General features: G+C 44.8%; 1 protein-coding gene, 1 long non-coding RNA gene and 1 pseudogene across 3 annotated transcripts; all 3 read right to left on the bottom strand.

Annotated features, from left to right (window-relative positions):
- Positions 1–467: 467 nt before the first annotated feature.
- LOC136467402 (uncharacterized) lies at positions 468–3621 on the bottom strand (annotated as a pseudogene).
- LOC136467405 (uncharacterized) lies at positions 2058–3067 on the bottom strand. The gene is made up of 2 exons (XR_010761562.1): positions 2456–3067; positions 2058–2366 (listed from the first exon to the last, which is right to left on the bottom strand). It is a non-coding gene; the product is annotated as an uncharacterized lncRNA (long non-coding RNA).
- A 502-nt stretch (positions 3622–4123) lies between the features above and the next one.
- Positions 4124–8179, bottom strand: LOC136467401 (salutaridine reductase-like). 2 transcript variants are annotated; one of them, XM_066466090.1, is made up of 9 exons: positions 8049–8067; positions 7887–8006; positions 7499–7742; positions 7330–7395; positions 7002–7196; positions 6099–6880; positions 5936–6003; positions 5495–5719; positions 4124–4539 (listed from the first exon to the last, which is right to left on the bottom strand). In XM_066466090.1, exons 2-6 carry the CDS (start codon positions 7919–7921, stop codon positions 6494–6496), a joined length of 927 nt encoding a protein of 308 aa, XP_066322187.1. In that variant the 5' UTR covers positions 7922–8006; positions 8049–8067; the 3' UTR covers positions 4124–4539; positions 5495–5719; positions 5936–6003; positions 6099–6493. The 2 variants fall into 2 exon arrangements, with proteins under 2 accessions (XP_066322187.1, XP_066322186.1); XM_066466089.1 differs by having other exon boundaries at positions 7887–8179.
- Positions 8180–17803: the final 9624 nt, after the last annotated feature.

Here is a 17803-nt window from a genome sequence, read left to right as displayed (position 1 = left end):
ACTAGCACTATTGCACAGGTTAACTTAGAGCTAGCAACTGACTTGTAGCATTGCGGGTGTTCTAGGTACTGCACCAATCTTGGACATTAGGAATCCTAAAGTACTGCACCAATCTTTGCATCCTTGCATTAATTTAAAGCAGCACGTAGTATGATTGTTTCATCCTTGCATTAATTTAAAGCAGCACGTCGTACGATTGTTTCAGATATGCTGGTGCTATGTAACTTGCTTAAATAACGCACCCACCCTTGTGAGAATGGAGATGCAGAGCAAACTGATAGCCGAGAAAAAGCTACACAAAGACGACAGTCAGAACTCATAAGTCAAAATAGTCCTCCTAAATTCACATTTGCGCAGTTAGCAGACAGCAAAAACAGCAGCGAGTACAAGTATTTTCGTCCGAACAAAATAACACAAATCAGCTTGGAGACACGTGGTCTGTCCATAACATGACTATATTACCTTGATTGAAAGTTTAAACCACCATACTCATATTCATATAAACTGTTCAGTAAATATGCGATTTAACAACCAGTGTAGTATCAGAAACTAGCTAGTTGGGCCTTGGCGCTGCCCATTCGACGTGCAGGATAAGGTTATCGTAACCGTACCCATTGAGCTTATTGATAGCCCTCTCGCCATCCTCCCTATGAACAAAGTTGACGAAGGCAAACCCCCTGCTCTCTCCAGTCACCCTGTCTATTGCCACAGACGCGGCTAAGCTGCCCAAACTGGCCGAACAGCTCTGCGAGGTCGGGGTCACGGGCGTCCTCTGAGAGGTTGCTCACGCGGACCGAGTTCTCGTCGTTCCTGCGCCTCATCACATCCGCTCCACTTCTGTCGCCACCCAACCTCTTGAACACAGGAACATATGCTCCACTTCCACCCTTGCCAGCTGCGCCTCCAGAGCCGTCGGCGCTAGGAGGCCTGTCGGCAGAGCTTTCGCCCTGCCGTGGAGCAAGATCCTTGTAGGGGCACTTTGAGGTCCAGTGGTCACCCTTCTTCCCGCAGGTTCTGCAAACCATGAGAAGGCCTCCCCCTGGTTTATCGTTTCCCTTGGCCAGTGAATCAGCGGAACTAGATGGCCCTGCTCCGTCGGCGTTGTTCCCTGCAACCAACCAAACGAGCAGTTGGCAGTTAGCAAATGAGAGAACAGTGGTACGGGGATAATACCGATGCTAAAGCAAAACATAAATTTTTTTGAGAAAATTCAGAACCAATCACACTGTATATACAAAATGAAAAGGGATATGCACTGTCAGCTATTTTACGAAGATTCATGTTACCGCTATTGTAGAATTTAGCGGTGGCTGATGTCCACTACTGAACACATCCTTTGTCGGGTATTAACAAAAAGTAAATCGCTTGGCACCACTGGTTAATCATCCCCGCATTTTGTGAGTAGTCAACTTTCCTGCCTGTCTTAGCATTCTAGCTACTAAGTGACTTCTAAAATTGCACTTCTCAAGCATGCAATTCACTCTTCTTATATTAATATATACCGACAATGTTCATTGTCTTTCAAAAAGAAATCCAAAGTAACTAAGTCCTAATGAAAAAAAACAGCCATATTTTTGTTTTGAATGTGTGTTCGTATATACGTACTAACAGCAACGAGACCAGACCATTTATTTACATGATTTGGGTGCGCGCCGGGTAATAAAGTACTAGTCCCCCCTTTGGATTTTGGCCTCGCGCACGCCGCACCCGTACACAGACAGACGCCTAAGATCTCGCGCCTGCCCGCCGGCCACCGCTGATTCGGTGGGTGATTCCGCTCCTCGTGCTGGGACTGGGGGCTGGGATGATGCACGGAATCTGCTGGGTGCAGCGCGCGGGTGGGACAAGGCTTTTTTTCTTCCAGCTCCCGTTCGTTGGACAGAACGTGGTGTGTGGTGGTGGGCTACGCCGCTCCGGAGCGCGCAACGTGGCGGCCTCCGCACGACGCTGACGGCCTGCGACGCGACGGGCTGCCCAATGGGGGCGCGCAAGGTGGGAGCATCTGGGCGCGCGCAGCCAAAGGGATTGGACGGACGGATCGGGGACCGGCCACCGGCCATGACGCGGCGCACCGCACCCCCCGTCGTCTCACCGGTCACCGCTGATTGGCTACTGTATGTACTGAGAGCAGGGCACGGACGGCGCACGTCCGGCGGCTGGTAGTGCAGTGCAGGTGTCCAGGCGAGTCCGCGTCTCCGCGAGCACTGGCCAGTGTTCGAAACCGTGGACACTGTACAAATGGATCAGCCTCACGTCGACGTCTGGGGTGATGTGATGAACCCCGCGCCTGAGGTTTCGTCTAAAACGCGGACACACGCGTGTCGTCGCCTCGAGCCCTCGACGATTGAAATTGCTGCCGACTACGCCTACATGTTTCGATTGATGCAGCATTTCGTCAGGGAACCACTTTTTTAAGTTATCACAGCAGATCTTTGTTTAGGCGTGATTTCTATACTGGGCCAGGTGCCAACGAGCAATTTGTACTCCTGGCGAGACTTTCTTTGCCGCTTACCCCTCCTTGGGATTAAATGTCACCTTTATTAATCACGAATCCAAGCCTGCTCTGTATATGGTAATCTCCCAACCAAAAGATATTGACTACGATAACTAAGTTATTTCTAGTCTAGAGATAATAATCCAACCAACCGATAAGCTATTCCTAGACTAATAACAACCACAACCAACCGATCACGTACATTCAGAGGATTGGATATCTAGTTGATCTAACTGACCGTACGTATAGACTCCAAGTCCAAGAGCAGCAAAACCAGCATGCAGCTAGATGCAAATGCAATGAAACACCAATCTGCTTGATCATATCATGCATGAACGTGCAGCCTATCTTGATACTATTTTATCATGAACTAAGTCGACCAAATCACCCGATCGAATTTTGACTAAAAGTAAGCATGCATATATATAGCAATAGAAGTACAGAACAGATGAATAACCAAAACTCCAACAGAGCATATATACGAAACGCCAAATGAACCGAAACCAAAGCAGATTTAAGTTTTAAAGGAATCATAGAACAGTTAAGTTTTAAAGGAACCATAGAACAGTTAAGTTTTAAAGGAATCATAGAACAGTAATGACCTGATGCACGTGTGCGATCGAAGATCTCTTCGGTGGAGACCATGGTAAGCCGCGATCCGGCGGCCTCCTTAGCGGCGTCGCCGAACTTGGGCCACGAGCGGCGCTCGATGGCCCTCCTAGAGCGGCGCACCTTGCGGACGCGCGTGGTGGTGGTGACCTTGACCTTGTTGCCCTCCTCGTCGATGTGGTACTCGATCACCTTCTTCATGCCGTTGGCGTCGGGCCCGACGACGACCGGCGGCGGCAGGAGCACGGCGAGGTCGAAGTCGCCGCCATCGTCGTCCAGGAGATCGCCCCACCGCTCCGTGAGCTGCTGATTCTGCTGCATCGCCGATCCTCTCTCGGTTCGGTTCGTTTGGCGTCCAGGCGACTCGCTCTGCGTCCAGGCGCAGCGACAGCGTCAATGGGTCGAATGCAGAGCAGGCAGGAGGCGAAACTTTGACTTGGCCGCATAAGGGTAGCATCCACCTGCTAACTTGGCTCCTAGCGTGAGTCACCATGTCCACGCAGTAGGGGCCGACTTGCCTCCTACCGTGTGTGGCCATGTCCAGACAAATCTCACCAAAAAATAGGAAAATGCATAGCTTTTTTTGTGAAGTATGTCCAATCATAGAGCATATGAAATAAAACATTAATCACATACCAATCACTTACGGACAAAATTAAGGTAACTTATAATCTACTACCATTGTAGAAGATGATGATATCAGGACATAAATGGACAACACGTGGACTTTCACATGTCAAATCCTGGAATTACAAAAACATGTTGACTAGTCACTGAGACTCAATCCCAACGTCATTCATAGACAAATAGGGTTACTGAGCCCCTACACCGTGGATAAGACAGAACAGTATTGAAGTCCAACTTAATCGCGTTAATAATACAACATACCCCTTGGTCTACTATGATACCAGTGATACTAGTATAATGCTTGTGCTAACGCTACGGTAACATTTGGTAATGCAAATCAAACAATAAAAAATGATCTACCTGCACAATACTTAGTTTCAAAAGATCTGGATCCAATATTACTACGGAAACACCCACCTCTTTGCCAAAGAGAGCTTTATTATCACAGATTCAACAATATCATTACAAAACAAAACTCTTGACACAGAACTGAAAACAATACTCAGTCTTTATCCTGACATATTGGCAAAACATGCACGTTCATGCACAACTTTATTTCGCTCCACTCCAAACTTCTTAATTCTTGAGCTTTGCAGCTACCAGCCTTCCTGCTGAGCTCATGGACGATCGGTGCCACCAAAGAGCGAACAGGTTGTACTTGCACCTGTCAATAAAAAAAGAACTTACGAGCCGTTAGACTCGAGCATGCAGCAGCTTCTATTTCTCCGTGGCGCTGCACTTTGATTGCCCCCAGACCATCACCGTCGTAGCTGAGCTCTAGCCACCTGCGCAAGAAGTCAGGAACCCACCTGCGCAAGAAGACAGGACTTAGAAACCAACCTGTGCTAGATATAAGTTATAATTCATAAAATGAGGGGAAATTGCATATTGTTAGGACAATTATGTACTAACTTCACCACATAAGTGCACATATTAATTGTTAAAACAATGTCTAATTGTCCAGGCACATAGTGATGAAATTTTAGGCACTGATCATGTGAAATGTTTTGAAGCAGCAGGAATAATTTATTATGGCCGAGAAACAACAATTGGGCAATATTTTAAGGAGCGTCCTTTGTTTTGATCAAAAGCATCATGGAACCAAAAGATAAGTTAATGCAAAGGCACTATTAATGCATGTTACAAGTAATTTGGAGTGTTCCTATTTATTAACTTCCAAACACAGCTATTAAAGTGAACTGGCCAACTGGACCTTACATTTAGTCAAAAACACATTGAAGCAAAAGCTAAATTAGTCCGGAGTACCACCAACTATCTCACCTGTCTACAACGACAACCACAATAGCTAAAGAGGCAAAGTTCAAAGATCAAAAGGCCACCACACTGTCCAAACCCAGATTGCAAATATAGATAGCGAAGGGAAGTGATTTGATTGACAGAGGCAATAAAAATAAAATTTTCTTACTTCTAAAATGAAAAGCGTGCCCGTGCTAACACTACGGTAAAATACAAAACTGATCAAACTGTTGATAGGCATTACAGTAATTATGCAATCAAGCTGATAACAGTGATAATAAACAACAACGTACTAAATCTGTGGAGCTGTTAACTTGATAGCTAACACAAATTCTTAATGCAGAGTAGTGAAATGACCGCTAGAAAGGCTAAAAAATTATTTCTTTTTCTACCAAAATAATATAGGAATAGATTATATACAAAAGGAAAATCCTGCAGGCAAACATAAGCCTACATAATGTAGGTTTGAGCTTACCAAACAAAGGCATGAACCTCTCATTTCCTTACCTCTAAGCTCCTCCAAAATCATGGAAAGGTCGCAGCAAAACATGAAAATATCATGCCTTAGTTGATTGCAATGCTTTTATTATTCTCCTCAGCCGTAGCAGTTTCTGGTTCAAAGCTAAGCTCCCAAGTCGGCCAGTAGTGAAGGTCCTGTTTCAGAGTAAGTACACGAGGCTTTCCATTCAAATGGACGGTCCTCACTCTAACAAATTCATCATCTTCGAGACCCTAACCAAATAAATAGTTCAGACATTAATTCAAATCAATCAGTTTTCATCTAATTTTAATGCCACACACAAGCAGTGACCAAAATAAATTTGGCAGATCCAAATCTTTAGTAGATAAACACTTGCAGATTTAAATATTAAGTTGAAGAAATGTTTATCATGACTGATTAAAGATGGTTTTTAATATTACATACACAACTTTGTAAGGGAATCTCACCTAGCAACATAAACACCGTGACCATCTTCTGGCAAAAAGCCTAGTGCACGCACTGCTCAATGAGGATCCTGGATAATGCATCCACACCAATTAACCATTCGGTTTGTACCACTGCTGAATGAGCCATATAAGAAGAGACAATGAAGAGATAGGTCTAATCTACCTTGTTTTCAGAACTGCAGTGGGTGTATGAACTATTAAGTAATAGTATAGTGCCCGTGCTAACGCCACGGCTTCATTCAGGGATATACATAAAAACAACCGTCATATATTGGAAAAATGAAATGGAAAGAATCAATTCATTTTTAGAGAAATATATAGAATAAATCATGACTTGAGCACGGTACATATATTTAATAAAGCATATAATATAATTCCTATGCATCACAAGGGCAATAACCATTCCTCTCCATATTAATAATTTTCAGATTATAGAAACTGCCAAAACTAAAATTACCACTCTGTGGTCTGCACTGTAGTTTGCTAGGAAGACAACATAGGAAAAACCATGAACGAACGAAGCTATTTCATTGCGGTCTGCACTGTCGTATTCCAGGATTACACGAACGAAGCTATTTCATTGCGGTCGAAGTAAGCGCCGGTGACGCCGCCCTGGTCGGCGAGAGCGACCGCGACGGAGACCCTGGCGCCTTCCGCGGCTGTCAGGTCACCGGTGTTGCAGTTCATCTCCGTCTCGACGTAGCCCGGGTGCACGCAGTTGACCCGCAGCGCGGGGTTCTCCCTGGCGAGGATCCTCGTGTAGGCGGAGACGAGCGCCTTGGACGCCTGGTACGCCGCGTACACCCGGTCGGTGGGCCACCCACGGAGCTCCAGCTTGCCGCTCTTGTAGTCGTCCAGGAACAGCGCCGGCAGCTCGTCCAGCCGCTGCTTGGTCAGCGTGTCGATGCTGCTCAGCTCCTGCCGGAGCTCCTCACCGCTGAAAAACTGCACCAAAGAGAGCAGGATATACATGAAGAACAGAAGAAGATTGCATTGGATGTTTTGTGATTTCCCGTTTCCTCCCTTCAAACTGTGATGATCTGTTGTGTATGATCAGGGCACGTACCCTGAGTAGCCCAAAGGCTGAGGTGACGTTGACGATCCTTCCGTCAGAGGAGGATTGCACGAGCGGAAGGAGCGCTTCGGTGACGGTTTTGGTGCCGTGGTAGTTAATTTTGACGCATTCCTCTGCTTGCTCAGTGTTCTGCGTGGTCCGCTGCTTCAGCCATTCTGCAATCTCGTTCTGGTCCTCGCCTACCATCTGTCTCGATGCAGCCAAACGGCGTAAGTGTCTAACACCAAATGTACTGATAGTAAGCAGTAACATGCTAGCCCAGCTCATCAGCTATACTCCGTATAAATATGCTAGCATTTTCCCCTTTCGGTATACGTACCATTTCTTTGATGGCTGCCTCGTCGCCAACCTCCATCGTCACTCCCATTATGCCTGCGTTGTTGACCTGCAGAGTATGAATCGGTTAGAGCATGCAACCAGTTTATGCACACCAAGACGACCGTCAGAAGTAGCAGGCAGCCAGGCAGGGAAAGTGGAAAGAGCCGTACCAACACATCGAGCTTGCCGAACTTGCTCCTGACGAAATCAGCCAAGCGAGCAGCGCTGGCGGGCTCCGTGATGTCCAGCTGGTGGAACACGACGTCCGGCAGGCCGAGGCCGCAAAGCCTGTCGACCGCCTCGACACCCCTCGTCTCGTTCCGCGCCGTCAGGACGACGGTGAGCCCGCTGGACGCCAGCTGCCGGCATATCTCGAACCCCATGCCCCGGTTCCCGCCCGTGACAAGGGCCACCCTGACGTCCACAAGAAAATAAACCATCGAAGTGGTAAGAGCAAGCGCACATCAAAACATGCAGCAGGGCGGAAAGATGCAGAAGTCAAGCTGCTGCCGATCGATCAATGATCGGCCAGAAGCTTATGTCGTGCTTTGTGTGCACCTCTTCTCCGATGGCTTGGGAACGGCTCCTTCCATGATCTTCAGCTGACCCGGTGCAGTGCAGGAGCAGAGCGCGGCGGTAGTCGAGCAGAGACGGACGTCAGGCTTGAAATGATCGCATTGCAGACAGACAGGTGGTTCTGGTTCGTTTATATACTGAGATGATGAATCCTAGTACTAGTATTGATGTGGTCTGTTGACGAGAGGATGAGGGTCAGAAGCAGGCACAGGAAGTCGGAAGCACTCGGGCAATTGGCAGGTCCGCAGGTGATGGTTGGGGCCTTGGGGGTGCTTGACCTTTCAGCTCTGAAGTCCGAACCGGCGGCGCGCAGGCAGGTTAATTCCTGGGCGAGCTTACCTGGGCACATGGGCGAAAACAACTTCTCGTTAGCGTCATGCATGACGCATGAATCTGTTGTCAAAGTTGATGTTGGATTGGTAACTTCGGTTTGCTTCTTCCCTAGGGCATTGATTCATCTACGTACATCGGGCCACGACTACAACCGTGCGAGCGAGATAATTGACGGGGTCATCGGAGGCACCATTCGTCAGGTCAGGAATTGAGAAAAAGGACATTTTCCATCGTCACGGGGAGGAAACGGGTTAACGCTAAGAGACGGCTCTCCCAAAAAACGTGTAACGTGGGCCCCGTTCCTTTTTCAAAATTCAGCCCGTCCCTATCGGAAAGGTTGAACTATTACTCAACATCGGCGACTCCTGGGCGACGCTGAACAAGAATGAGATCTGCAACATTGTCTTAAATTAGAAGGATCTGTGCCCCTCACCGTCGGCGTCATGCAGCTTGAGGTGATCCAATGGTCTTCCCCTCACATTTATAATTTATGTTCTTTATAAATTATCTGGATTCCCCTCACATTTTGTTTTTTTATTTAAATATTCACTTAATGAATTAGGTCTATTTGTTTTTTTTTTTTTGTAAATTTATAATGTAAGTAAACTTAGGTGATCCAATGGTAAATAGACGCTATTCAATTTATCTGTATGACAGTATGAGGATTGATGTCTTAACATGCATGCTCACATTCATATGTACGGTAGCAGGTTAGTAAACCAAGGCATAAAGCGTTTGATCGGAAGCTTGAAAACAGGTTTGACATGGATTCAAACCAGTCTGAGTAGTAGATGCAGTTTGGTTTGGTTTTAAATTAGAAGGTGGTTTGGTTGGATTTGGGTCAAGGAACACAAACGGTAGGGTGGGGTGGACTGGATGCTCGTGACCTCAGGGAATTGGTCTGGTGCGGTTTTATTTGGGCTGGATTCCAGACCATTCCCAGGTTTAGGCCGTGTCATATAGGGCGTGTTTGTTTCCCAAGGGTGGCTCATGTGGCTGGCCAGAGACCGGCTGGATTGGGACATGCTCACCATGTGCAACTACTCGTGTTTGTTTCGGTGCATGAAGCTAAGCTAGGCTGAGGACTGGGTATTGTTTGGTAGGCTGCACAAGCAAATACGACTACCCTGCATCAGCTCATGGGTAGAGTTATTCCTTTCTTCTTCCCAGCACCTACCACTGAGACATTTGCACAAACACCTTGAGGACGTGGACTTCAGCTCGTGACCAATCCAATCCATGGCCGCGCCGTAGAGAGAGAGATTACAGACAAAGGAAGAGAAGAGAAGAGAAGAGAAGAGAAGAGAAGGGAGAAGGGAGAAGGGAGAAGGGAGGAAGCACGTCGTCGTCTTCCCTCAGCACGCGGGGCGGCACCACCCGCGCCTGCGGCCTACTCACCCGAGGCAAAAGCAATGGGGACGAGGTGCAGGTCGAAGTACCGGTTCTGGATCTCGGCCACGGTGGAGGGGCAGCGGTGCGCGAAGCGGCGAGGAGGAGGTCGAGGAGGGGGAAGGGCAGCGGTGCGGCAAGCGGCACGAATGGCGCGAGGCGGCGGAGGTGCGAGCGACGCCCTGCGCGGCGGCAGCGCCCGCCCCTATGGCCTGCAGGGCAGCTTGGGCCGCATCCGTGGCTCGCTCGCCAGCGGTGGCCTGAGTGATTCGCGATTTCGTGGAGAAGACGGGGAGGAGGTAAGACGCACCGAGGTGACAGAATCACTCGCTGCTGCCTCTGTTGCGTCCGCTCGGGCCGAGCTCGGGAGAAACGAACATTATTTTTGTTCCCCCAGAGTCCGAGGGGTGCTTTAGGGAGCGTGCAGGGCTGGCTCCCACGCCTGCCCAGACAATCAAACAGCCCATGTTGTATCCCTAGGGCGCAGTGGCCCAGTTGGGTCAGGCAAACACGCCCATAGCTTCTCTCCTTAGGGGACGAGAGCGGCACCAACATCCTTTTTCCTCATCCCAAGCACTCAAGCAGACAGGTGCTGCTTTCTACTCTCTCTGTCAAAAAAAAAGTTGCTATGAGAATCGTGCGGGTTAAACTTTCTCAACTTTGATTAATTTTATAGAAAATGTGTGGAATATTTATATCAACAAATATGTTTGTTATGAAAGTATATTCAACGATCTACCTAATGATACTAATTATGTACCATAAATATTAATAGTTTGTTAAATATATTTGATTAAAGTTAAAAGTTGTTAATTTTTTAAAAAGTGAGAATGACTCTTTGGAACGGAGTGAGTTGGTGGTTTCGAGCGGCATGGGGTCAGGCCCCCCATGATCTGTTGGCCTGTTGCACGTTGTGGCATGGCGGCTATGGGGCCAAGCCGCTTGCGCTTGTGTTGCACGCGGGTCCGAGACTGGGGCCTATTTGTTTCCCAAGCTAGGAAATTGTGGGTCATGTATCCATCCTGGACGTTTATTTTCACGGGCGCATAGGGTTGGGTCAACCTGTTTAGACGCTAGGTGTGTTGCGCAATGTCAATATGTTCCATTTTGAGCATGTTTTGGCAGTAACATATGTTATGGTATTCAATTTATTCATCTTCAAATAGCACTCAGCGTTGACAGCACTATGTATGTTAGCTTAGTGTTGTTCGCGGGGACTATGGGCCTGTTTGATACAAGAGCTAATTGCTAGCTAATTAACTAAAAATTATCTAAAATTAGCTCTGGTGTATCTAAACAGGAGAGCTATAGGTGCACTATTTTTTCAGCCATTCCTTCATCTAGTTGTTAGCCAATTAGCTAGACAATTTGAGCTAATTTTTAGTCCAACTAGTAACTAACTCTGTCTCATCCAAACAGGCCCTAAGAGAACCCGAAATGTAAATGAGGCCCAAGATTCATCAAATTTGGAATGTGCTTCGCTCAAAGGAGTGTAGAGTTGAAATTTAGACTTGGCCTTTCCCATCGTTTTCTATCCATGGTGATGTCATGTTTTGAAATCCGGCTCGATACAACAAACATTGTGTTGAATGTAGGGTACCATTACAAGCTAATAATTTTGTGTTTAATGATGGTGAAATAACTGCAGAAATTGCAGCCCTCCTACTATGATTCTTCAGGGCCAATGGTTGTTGTTCTATTTTCTCCTTATTGTGTTATTTTTTGGGCTACAGTATGATGTGAGTAGATTATGTCTCATTTGGTGGATATGAAATTTGTTGTGGTGCATTGTCATGTTGTATAAAAATTGGTGTCTCCTTTTAGTGTCATGATGCATTGTGGCGACTTTACGGGAAGGTAGCAACCAAAGTATCTGATTATGTCAACCTAGGTCCATACACTTTATCTTTCTTTCCCGACCGCACTCAACGAACATATTTTTCATTAAGACGGTAGCAACACAAATACACATGGCAAGCCACGGATTGCTGGGGAAGGAAGAAAACAAAAGAAAGGAGTCGAAATTACACAGAAACAATTTGCGATCAACAAACGAAAAGTCGAAAAGCGGCATCAACCTCCTAAACCCTGCTGCCACCCACTGTCCTGGCTCAAGGTTAATCTTCGGCATTAGCCAAGCCAGCATGGTTGCAAATCTGTCAAAGACACGGCTATTCCTCTCCTTCCAGACTAACAAGGAGACAAGCAGGAACAATGAATCGTACGCCTTCCTCAAATCCTTCGGCATCAGCTTCCTCTCCGAAAGCCAGTTATTGACTACCATCTGTGCCACCTGTGCCGGCTGTTGGAAGCCCAGTGCAGCACGCAGCCTTGCCCACACCTCTCACATACAGACGCATCCAACAAGCAAATGATCCATTCGTTTCCGGCTCCTGATGACAAAGGGCGCAAAGATCGCAGTCTGGCAGCCCTCTTTTCTTCCTTCGACTCGCCGTCCAGCACCCGTTATGAATTGCTAGCCAGAAAAAGAATTTAACCTTTGGAGGTGCACTGGTCTTCCATAACTCCTTTTGCACCCCTCAGCGTCGAGGGACCAACGAACATCGCCTTGTAGGCCGAGGACGCTGAATAGACGCCATCAGAGATAAAGCGCCAACAGAACCTGTCCTCAGCCTGCGGCCGTAGCACGACGGCCTCCAGCACCTCCCCAAGGAGAAGTATTCGACGACCACTTGGACTGTGAGAACTCCCCGGATGTTCCTCACCCAAGCTCTATTTATACACTTTATCGTAGGTAGTAAAGATCTACTATAAAAGCTTAGTTTGTGGTACAAAGGATTGGTTTTTCCCTCGGAGTGGAATGCCTCCTTGGTCAGTGGCTTGGTCTGCCAAAATTCGACATTCTTGGTTGGTTTGATTAGTGGTCAATTTTGTTGTGATTGCTAGCTCTGGACAAACCCTACATAATTCCTTTATGCTATTGTTTGGCCCATTAACTGACGTGAGATGGTTTTTCCCCTTACTAGATTTGTTGTTAGTTTCTCCCCTTATCTGGATTTGTTGTTAAGTTTTGGTGCAGTGCGAGATTGTGCATATCAGGTTTTGGTTGGTTTGGATCTTCTTTGAATTTGGTGTTCCTTTTGCAGCAACAAATAGTGAAGTTTGTCTAATTCTTCTACTTTTTAGTTTTTCCCTAACATACATCTAATACATTTTCTCCTCATTATATGTCAGGGATCTTTTTGTCTGGGATTCTAGCTCAAGATCAGGAAAGAGCTTCGTTCCCTCGGCCAAAATATCAAAGAGTGCAGTTCTTGTTATTAGTTGCTACCAAATGAAAAACATTGGCTTATATTATTGTTTTGACAACGATGGACGAGGATTAGCTTTAGGGTTCTTACTATGAAAAAGGAAATTCAGAGTTTAATTCTTTTACAGAAGCATAGTCGAGAACGATATGTCGCTTTTGCTTTAAACTTATGTCAATGGACTATTACATTATATAAATTGTCAATCTTGTCTTATGTTGGGTCAATTGTTACTTAGATATGCACGCATTGGCGCACGCAAAATAACTAGTAATATTTGAACTGGAGTACTAGTTTCGCAGCTCCAGCTAGAAATTTGCTGGTTTCAGGGTTTAGGCTCTGTTTGTTTTAGCTTCTTGGGATCTTTTCTACTTCAACTTTAGAACCTTTAAAAAAAAACTCTCACGAGCCAAAAGCCCCAAAACTCACTTTGAGAAGCATTTTGGCTTTTGAAAAGTCTCAAAGCTAATATTTAAAAGCTCCCATAAAGCCCAAAGGCTTTAGAGACATTATGTATCAGTATATCACGCGTTGTGTGCGACGCCGTGCTCAAAAAACAGCTAGTAATGATTCACACGGCGATAACGAGGTCATGGTCTACTCAGCAGACAGAGCGGACCTTCCTTTCAAAAAGGAACGACACAGGTGAATACGAACTTAGCTAGCAAATATAGCATCAATAGTATAAAGCTCATGCTAATGTCACGGCTTTATCTTGGGGATACACATGAAACCAACTAATGATTTTTTTTCATAGTTCAACTTTTACACAATTGTATTTGAGCATGTATACAATTCGGGAAACACTTTTGCATAAGAAGGCATAGTAAAGTTATTTGTCGTATTAACCATCTAAGTTACGTTATGCATAAGTCCATAATCATGACTTGGAGATCTTCAGAGAAGTTGTCAAAACATTCATTTGCACGGCTCTTCAAAATGTCCGCCAAGAATTCCATCCTCAGTGAACTTGATAGCTATGCATGGTAGATAATAAGTTAAGTTATTAATTTCCTATGTAGTGTATGGAATATAGTTAGAGAATATATATGCTTACAGTGTTACAAGGAAGCCTCCCACTTTCCTGAAGAAGGGCATTTGTTTATTTGTTGTACATAAATCAAATAACTATTTTGTGATAAGAAAGATGGTGATTACCGGTCTTTATTTTTTGGAACTTTTGGAACACATGTAGGGAATTTTCGCTTCCAGTAATAAATATTGTCGTTCCACTTAGAATTTGTCAGTTTCATGGCGAGACTGAACCTTTTAGCAATAGTGTGAAATATAGCTATATATGGCATGCTTCGATCATAACCCTTGTAATAAACATCATCTGAGAGTGGATTCATAATGTGCACAATTTTTTTGTATGTCCATTATGAATAAAGTGTATAGTCCATCTCGATAATATGGTAGTAGAATTTAAAAACATACACACAGACTATAGATGCTAAATAAAATATAGTAAGTTTTTAAGGAATACACAGAACATATCTTACATTGCTGCAATCTTTAATTTTGTACTCCATGTCAGGCTAGCACTCACGCATTTTTGCCAATTTCTTGTGGTCTAGCTTGTTACAACATCACGGATCTCATCTAAACTGAGTTATGGACTGTTGATTTTGCAAATTTATAATTATTTGATTAATTATACAATTATATATATTATAATTATTTGATGAATTATATAATTAAGAATTAGATCAACTCACAGCAAACTAGAGGTCCATGAAGTGTTATTTTTGTTTCTTCAACAACAAGGATTCGTTCCACGCAGCCATTCATACAGCAGTATTGAAGCAATCATAATCCATTTCTCTATTCTCATATAAAATATCTCTGATTTTTCTGTGACTTAAAGAAATTGGGTATGGTCGTGTACTTCAGACCCGCTCTTTGCTAAAAAAACAAGGACAAGGAACAAATTACTTATTCTAGCAATTCTTGCACGGGCAATGAAAATATCTAAATTAGACCAAAACAATTTTCTTTAGAATGACTTACTCCAAAGGTTCAGCATCGGCTATCAATCAGATGTTTGTGCAAATTGCAGACAATAGGTCTTTCTTGTTTGTCCATGTTATTGTACCCGACAGTAAATAAGATATGTCATCCATATCATCGAGCATTATGACACCATCATCCAGATTATCGCTGGTCTCATTAACTTGCACATCATCCTGAAACCCTCTTGCTATGTTTAACGGGGAGTTTGGATATATATAGGAAATCAGAAAGACACTCCAAAGTGTTGAATACATACATACTGAAAGCATACCTACGATGTTGGTGATATCGCTTAGCGCATCGCGGGCGTAGACATTGCGAAGTACCAGCGAGGATCTTCAGCTGGCAGTAGCGGCAGGCAGGGTTTCCTCCAAGATAAGATAACTGGGTACAGATTTAAGTGAATATTTGGTTTGGCACAGAACTAATTTGACATTACGTGTCAAATACGAATTTAGCAGATTCGTAAATACGAATTTAGCTGTGTTTCCTCTTTCGTTCTACTTATTTTTCTTGTATAGAAACAGACCCCAAAAGTGAGTACTGGTAAGTAGCTCAAGCATTCATCATAGTCATGCAATGAAATTAAGAACAATTAGAACAAACCAGGATTATTGATCATGGGATAGTTACTCTTGTCCCATCTGAATATTGAACTTTTGGTTTTGGTAAATTGAGTTGTATATATAATTCTATAGTATCTCAGTTCACAAATAAAAGGAATTCTGACATTTGCAACACATGAATATTATTTAGTTTTTTTATATATTAGTCAAGTTGCAGTGTTGCACCCTGGCACTGGTACATATTAATCTAGAATGAAAGAAAATATTCTCGACATCAAATCCATTAGATGGTGAAAAAAAGAAGTGACTTCTGATATGGAAAAACTTGAGAAAGAAAACGGCTTCATATTTACGAAGATACTTTATTTGAACTCAATGCAAAGAAGATATTTGCATATTATCATATTCTAGCACATGACTAAAACTCAAACTGAAATCAGACAGAGCACATATTTTCTAGTTTTTTAGCAGTAACATAGTGTGTTAAATGCAGGCCAGGCTGCCAGGGTCAAGCCGTCAAGCTCCTTTGGTTCGCTGCTAATTTTTTGCAACTTTTCATTCCCAGAGTTTTTAGAACAAATGCAGAGTATTTGTCACATTGGAAATCGTTAATGTTTAAACTTCAGAGTCCCCATGATACTGATAGTAGACATTGTGAAGTACCTGCGATGACAATGAGATGTGGCCGGCCAGATCTTCTGTCGGCGAGTCCGTAGATGCAGCCGGGACGCCCGGGTTTAGTGGCCTGCTGCACGTTCATCGCGGCGCCGGGGTTATGGCCGGCCGGCCGACGGTAGCAACGGGCAGCAGGGTTTCCTCACCACGTCCGGCAAACTGAGGCAATATAGCAATGAAAGCGTGCCGTCGTGCAGGCAGATGAAGGTTGCACGTAGGGCGACGACGCGAGGTCTTCGCTCCGAGTAGCAAGATGCTATTGCAAATTTCAGTGACTAAGATTCATGGGATATATGAGAGATTTGCACTTATAATTAAGTACCTGGGCAATGTCGCCGACGGTGAATGGATCTCTTCGTCGTTCAGACCCAGCTCGGCTGTGCCTCTTCCTTCCCGGACACCTCCCATTGGCAGTGAAGCACCACGACATATGGGCACCGCGGCTTCCTCCTCCCCTCCGCGAAGGGCGTGCCTCCCCTCCGCGAAGGGCGTGGGCGTGGGCGATCGGAAGGTTTTGAACGTCGATCGGCGCGGCGACGGCCTGGAAGGTTTAGAACGTCGATTTTTTTTTTGATTCGGTGATGATTGGCTTCGAGCGTTGAATCGCGGTCACGGCGTGCGGCGTGCGAGGAGGGCGCGGGGGTGAGAAGGCGGGGTGAGAAGCCTCGCATCCCACATCCAATCGTGGCCATCGGATTGGGTTTAGGTGTTTTATTAGCTCTTGATTTTAATAGAGACAAATTTCTGTGTGCATTTTTTTGGGTGCATAATGGTTGGAGGCTCTCAGCGGGAACGTTTTCCTGGGGGACCTAGTATATTTTTGATTGGTCCATTATAGTAGAGAATAGTAAATCAAAAACACCTCAACTACTCGACTAATTGGTCCATTATAGTTTGAATTCTCTGCTTTGTTGCTTAATGATCTGAATGATAGTTGGACATATATTTGGGGCTCTACTCTATTTTCTTCTTCCAAAGCATACAGAACTTTAACATGTCATTCTTAGGCCGAGCCAATCTTCAGATGGCTCTGGAAAACCTCTTGTCAAGGCAAACACAAGATTTTTTTCTGGCTTATTCTTAAAGATAGATTAAGTACCAGAGATATGATCAGGAGAAGAGGGATGCATCTTGATGACTCTCAGTGTGTCTTATGCCAGCAATCCGCTGATGAAACAGCTATGCACCTTCTCTTGTATTGCTCCTTTGCTAAAGAATGTTGGAACCTAGTGAATTTCCACTTTGCTGATTACTTATCAGTTCTAGAGATTTTTCAAGCCTGGAAATCACTGATGAAGGAGAAATTTTCCCAAGACTTATTCATTCTTTTCTGTTGGGGAATTTGGATGGTAAGAAACGACGTCATATTCAGAAACAATAACCCAACGGTGGATGATTGCAAAAGATATATAGCTTCGGAATCCCTGTTATTGCTGCACAGAGCAAAAGCTAACTTAATTCCTCCTTTAGAATCATGGATAAACTCCTTCATGTAATTCTTTGGATTTTCTTTCTTTCTTTTTCTGTTCCCTGAATCTCCTTTTTAGCTTTCTCTTGCTCTTGCTCTGTTTGTTTCTTTTATAAGTTGTACTCTGTTTTGGTTTAATCTATTTACAGTAGGAGCCCCTGGCTCCTCCTGATTCTAAAAAAAAAA

The sequence above is a fragment of the Miscanthus floridulus genome, chromosome 7 (assembly GCF_019320115.1).
Source record: "Miscanthus floridulus cultivar M001 chromosome 7, ASM1932011v1, whole genome shotgun sequence".
NCBI lineage: Eukaryota > Viridiplantae > Streptophyta > Magnoliopsida > Poales > Poaceae > Miscanthus > Miscanthus floridulus.
Note: the sequence above shows the minus strand (reverse complement) of the source record. Positions and strands in the feature narration are given on the sequence as shown.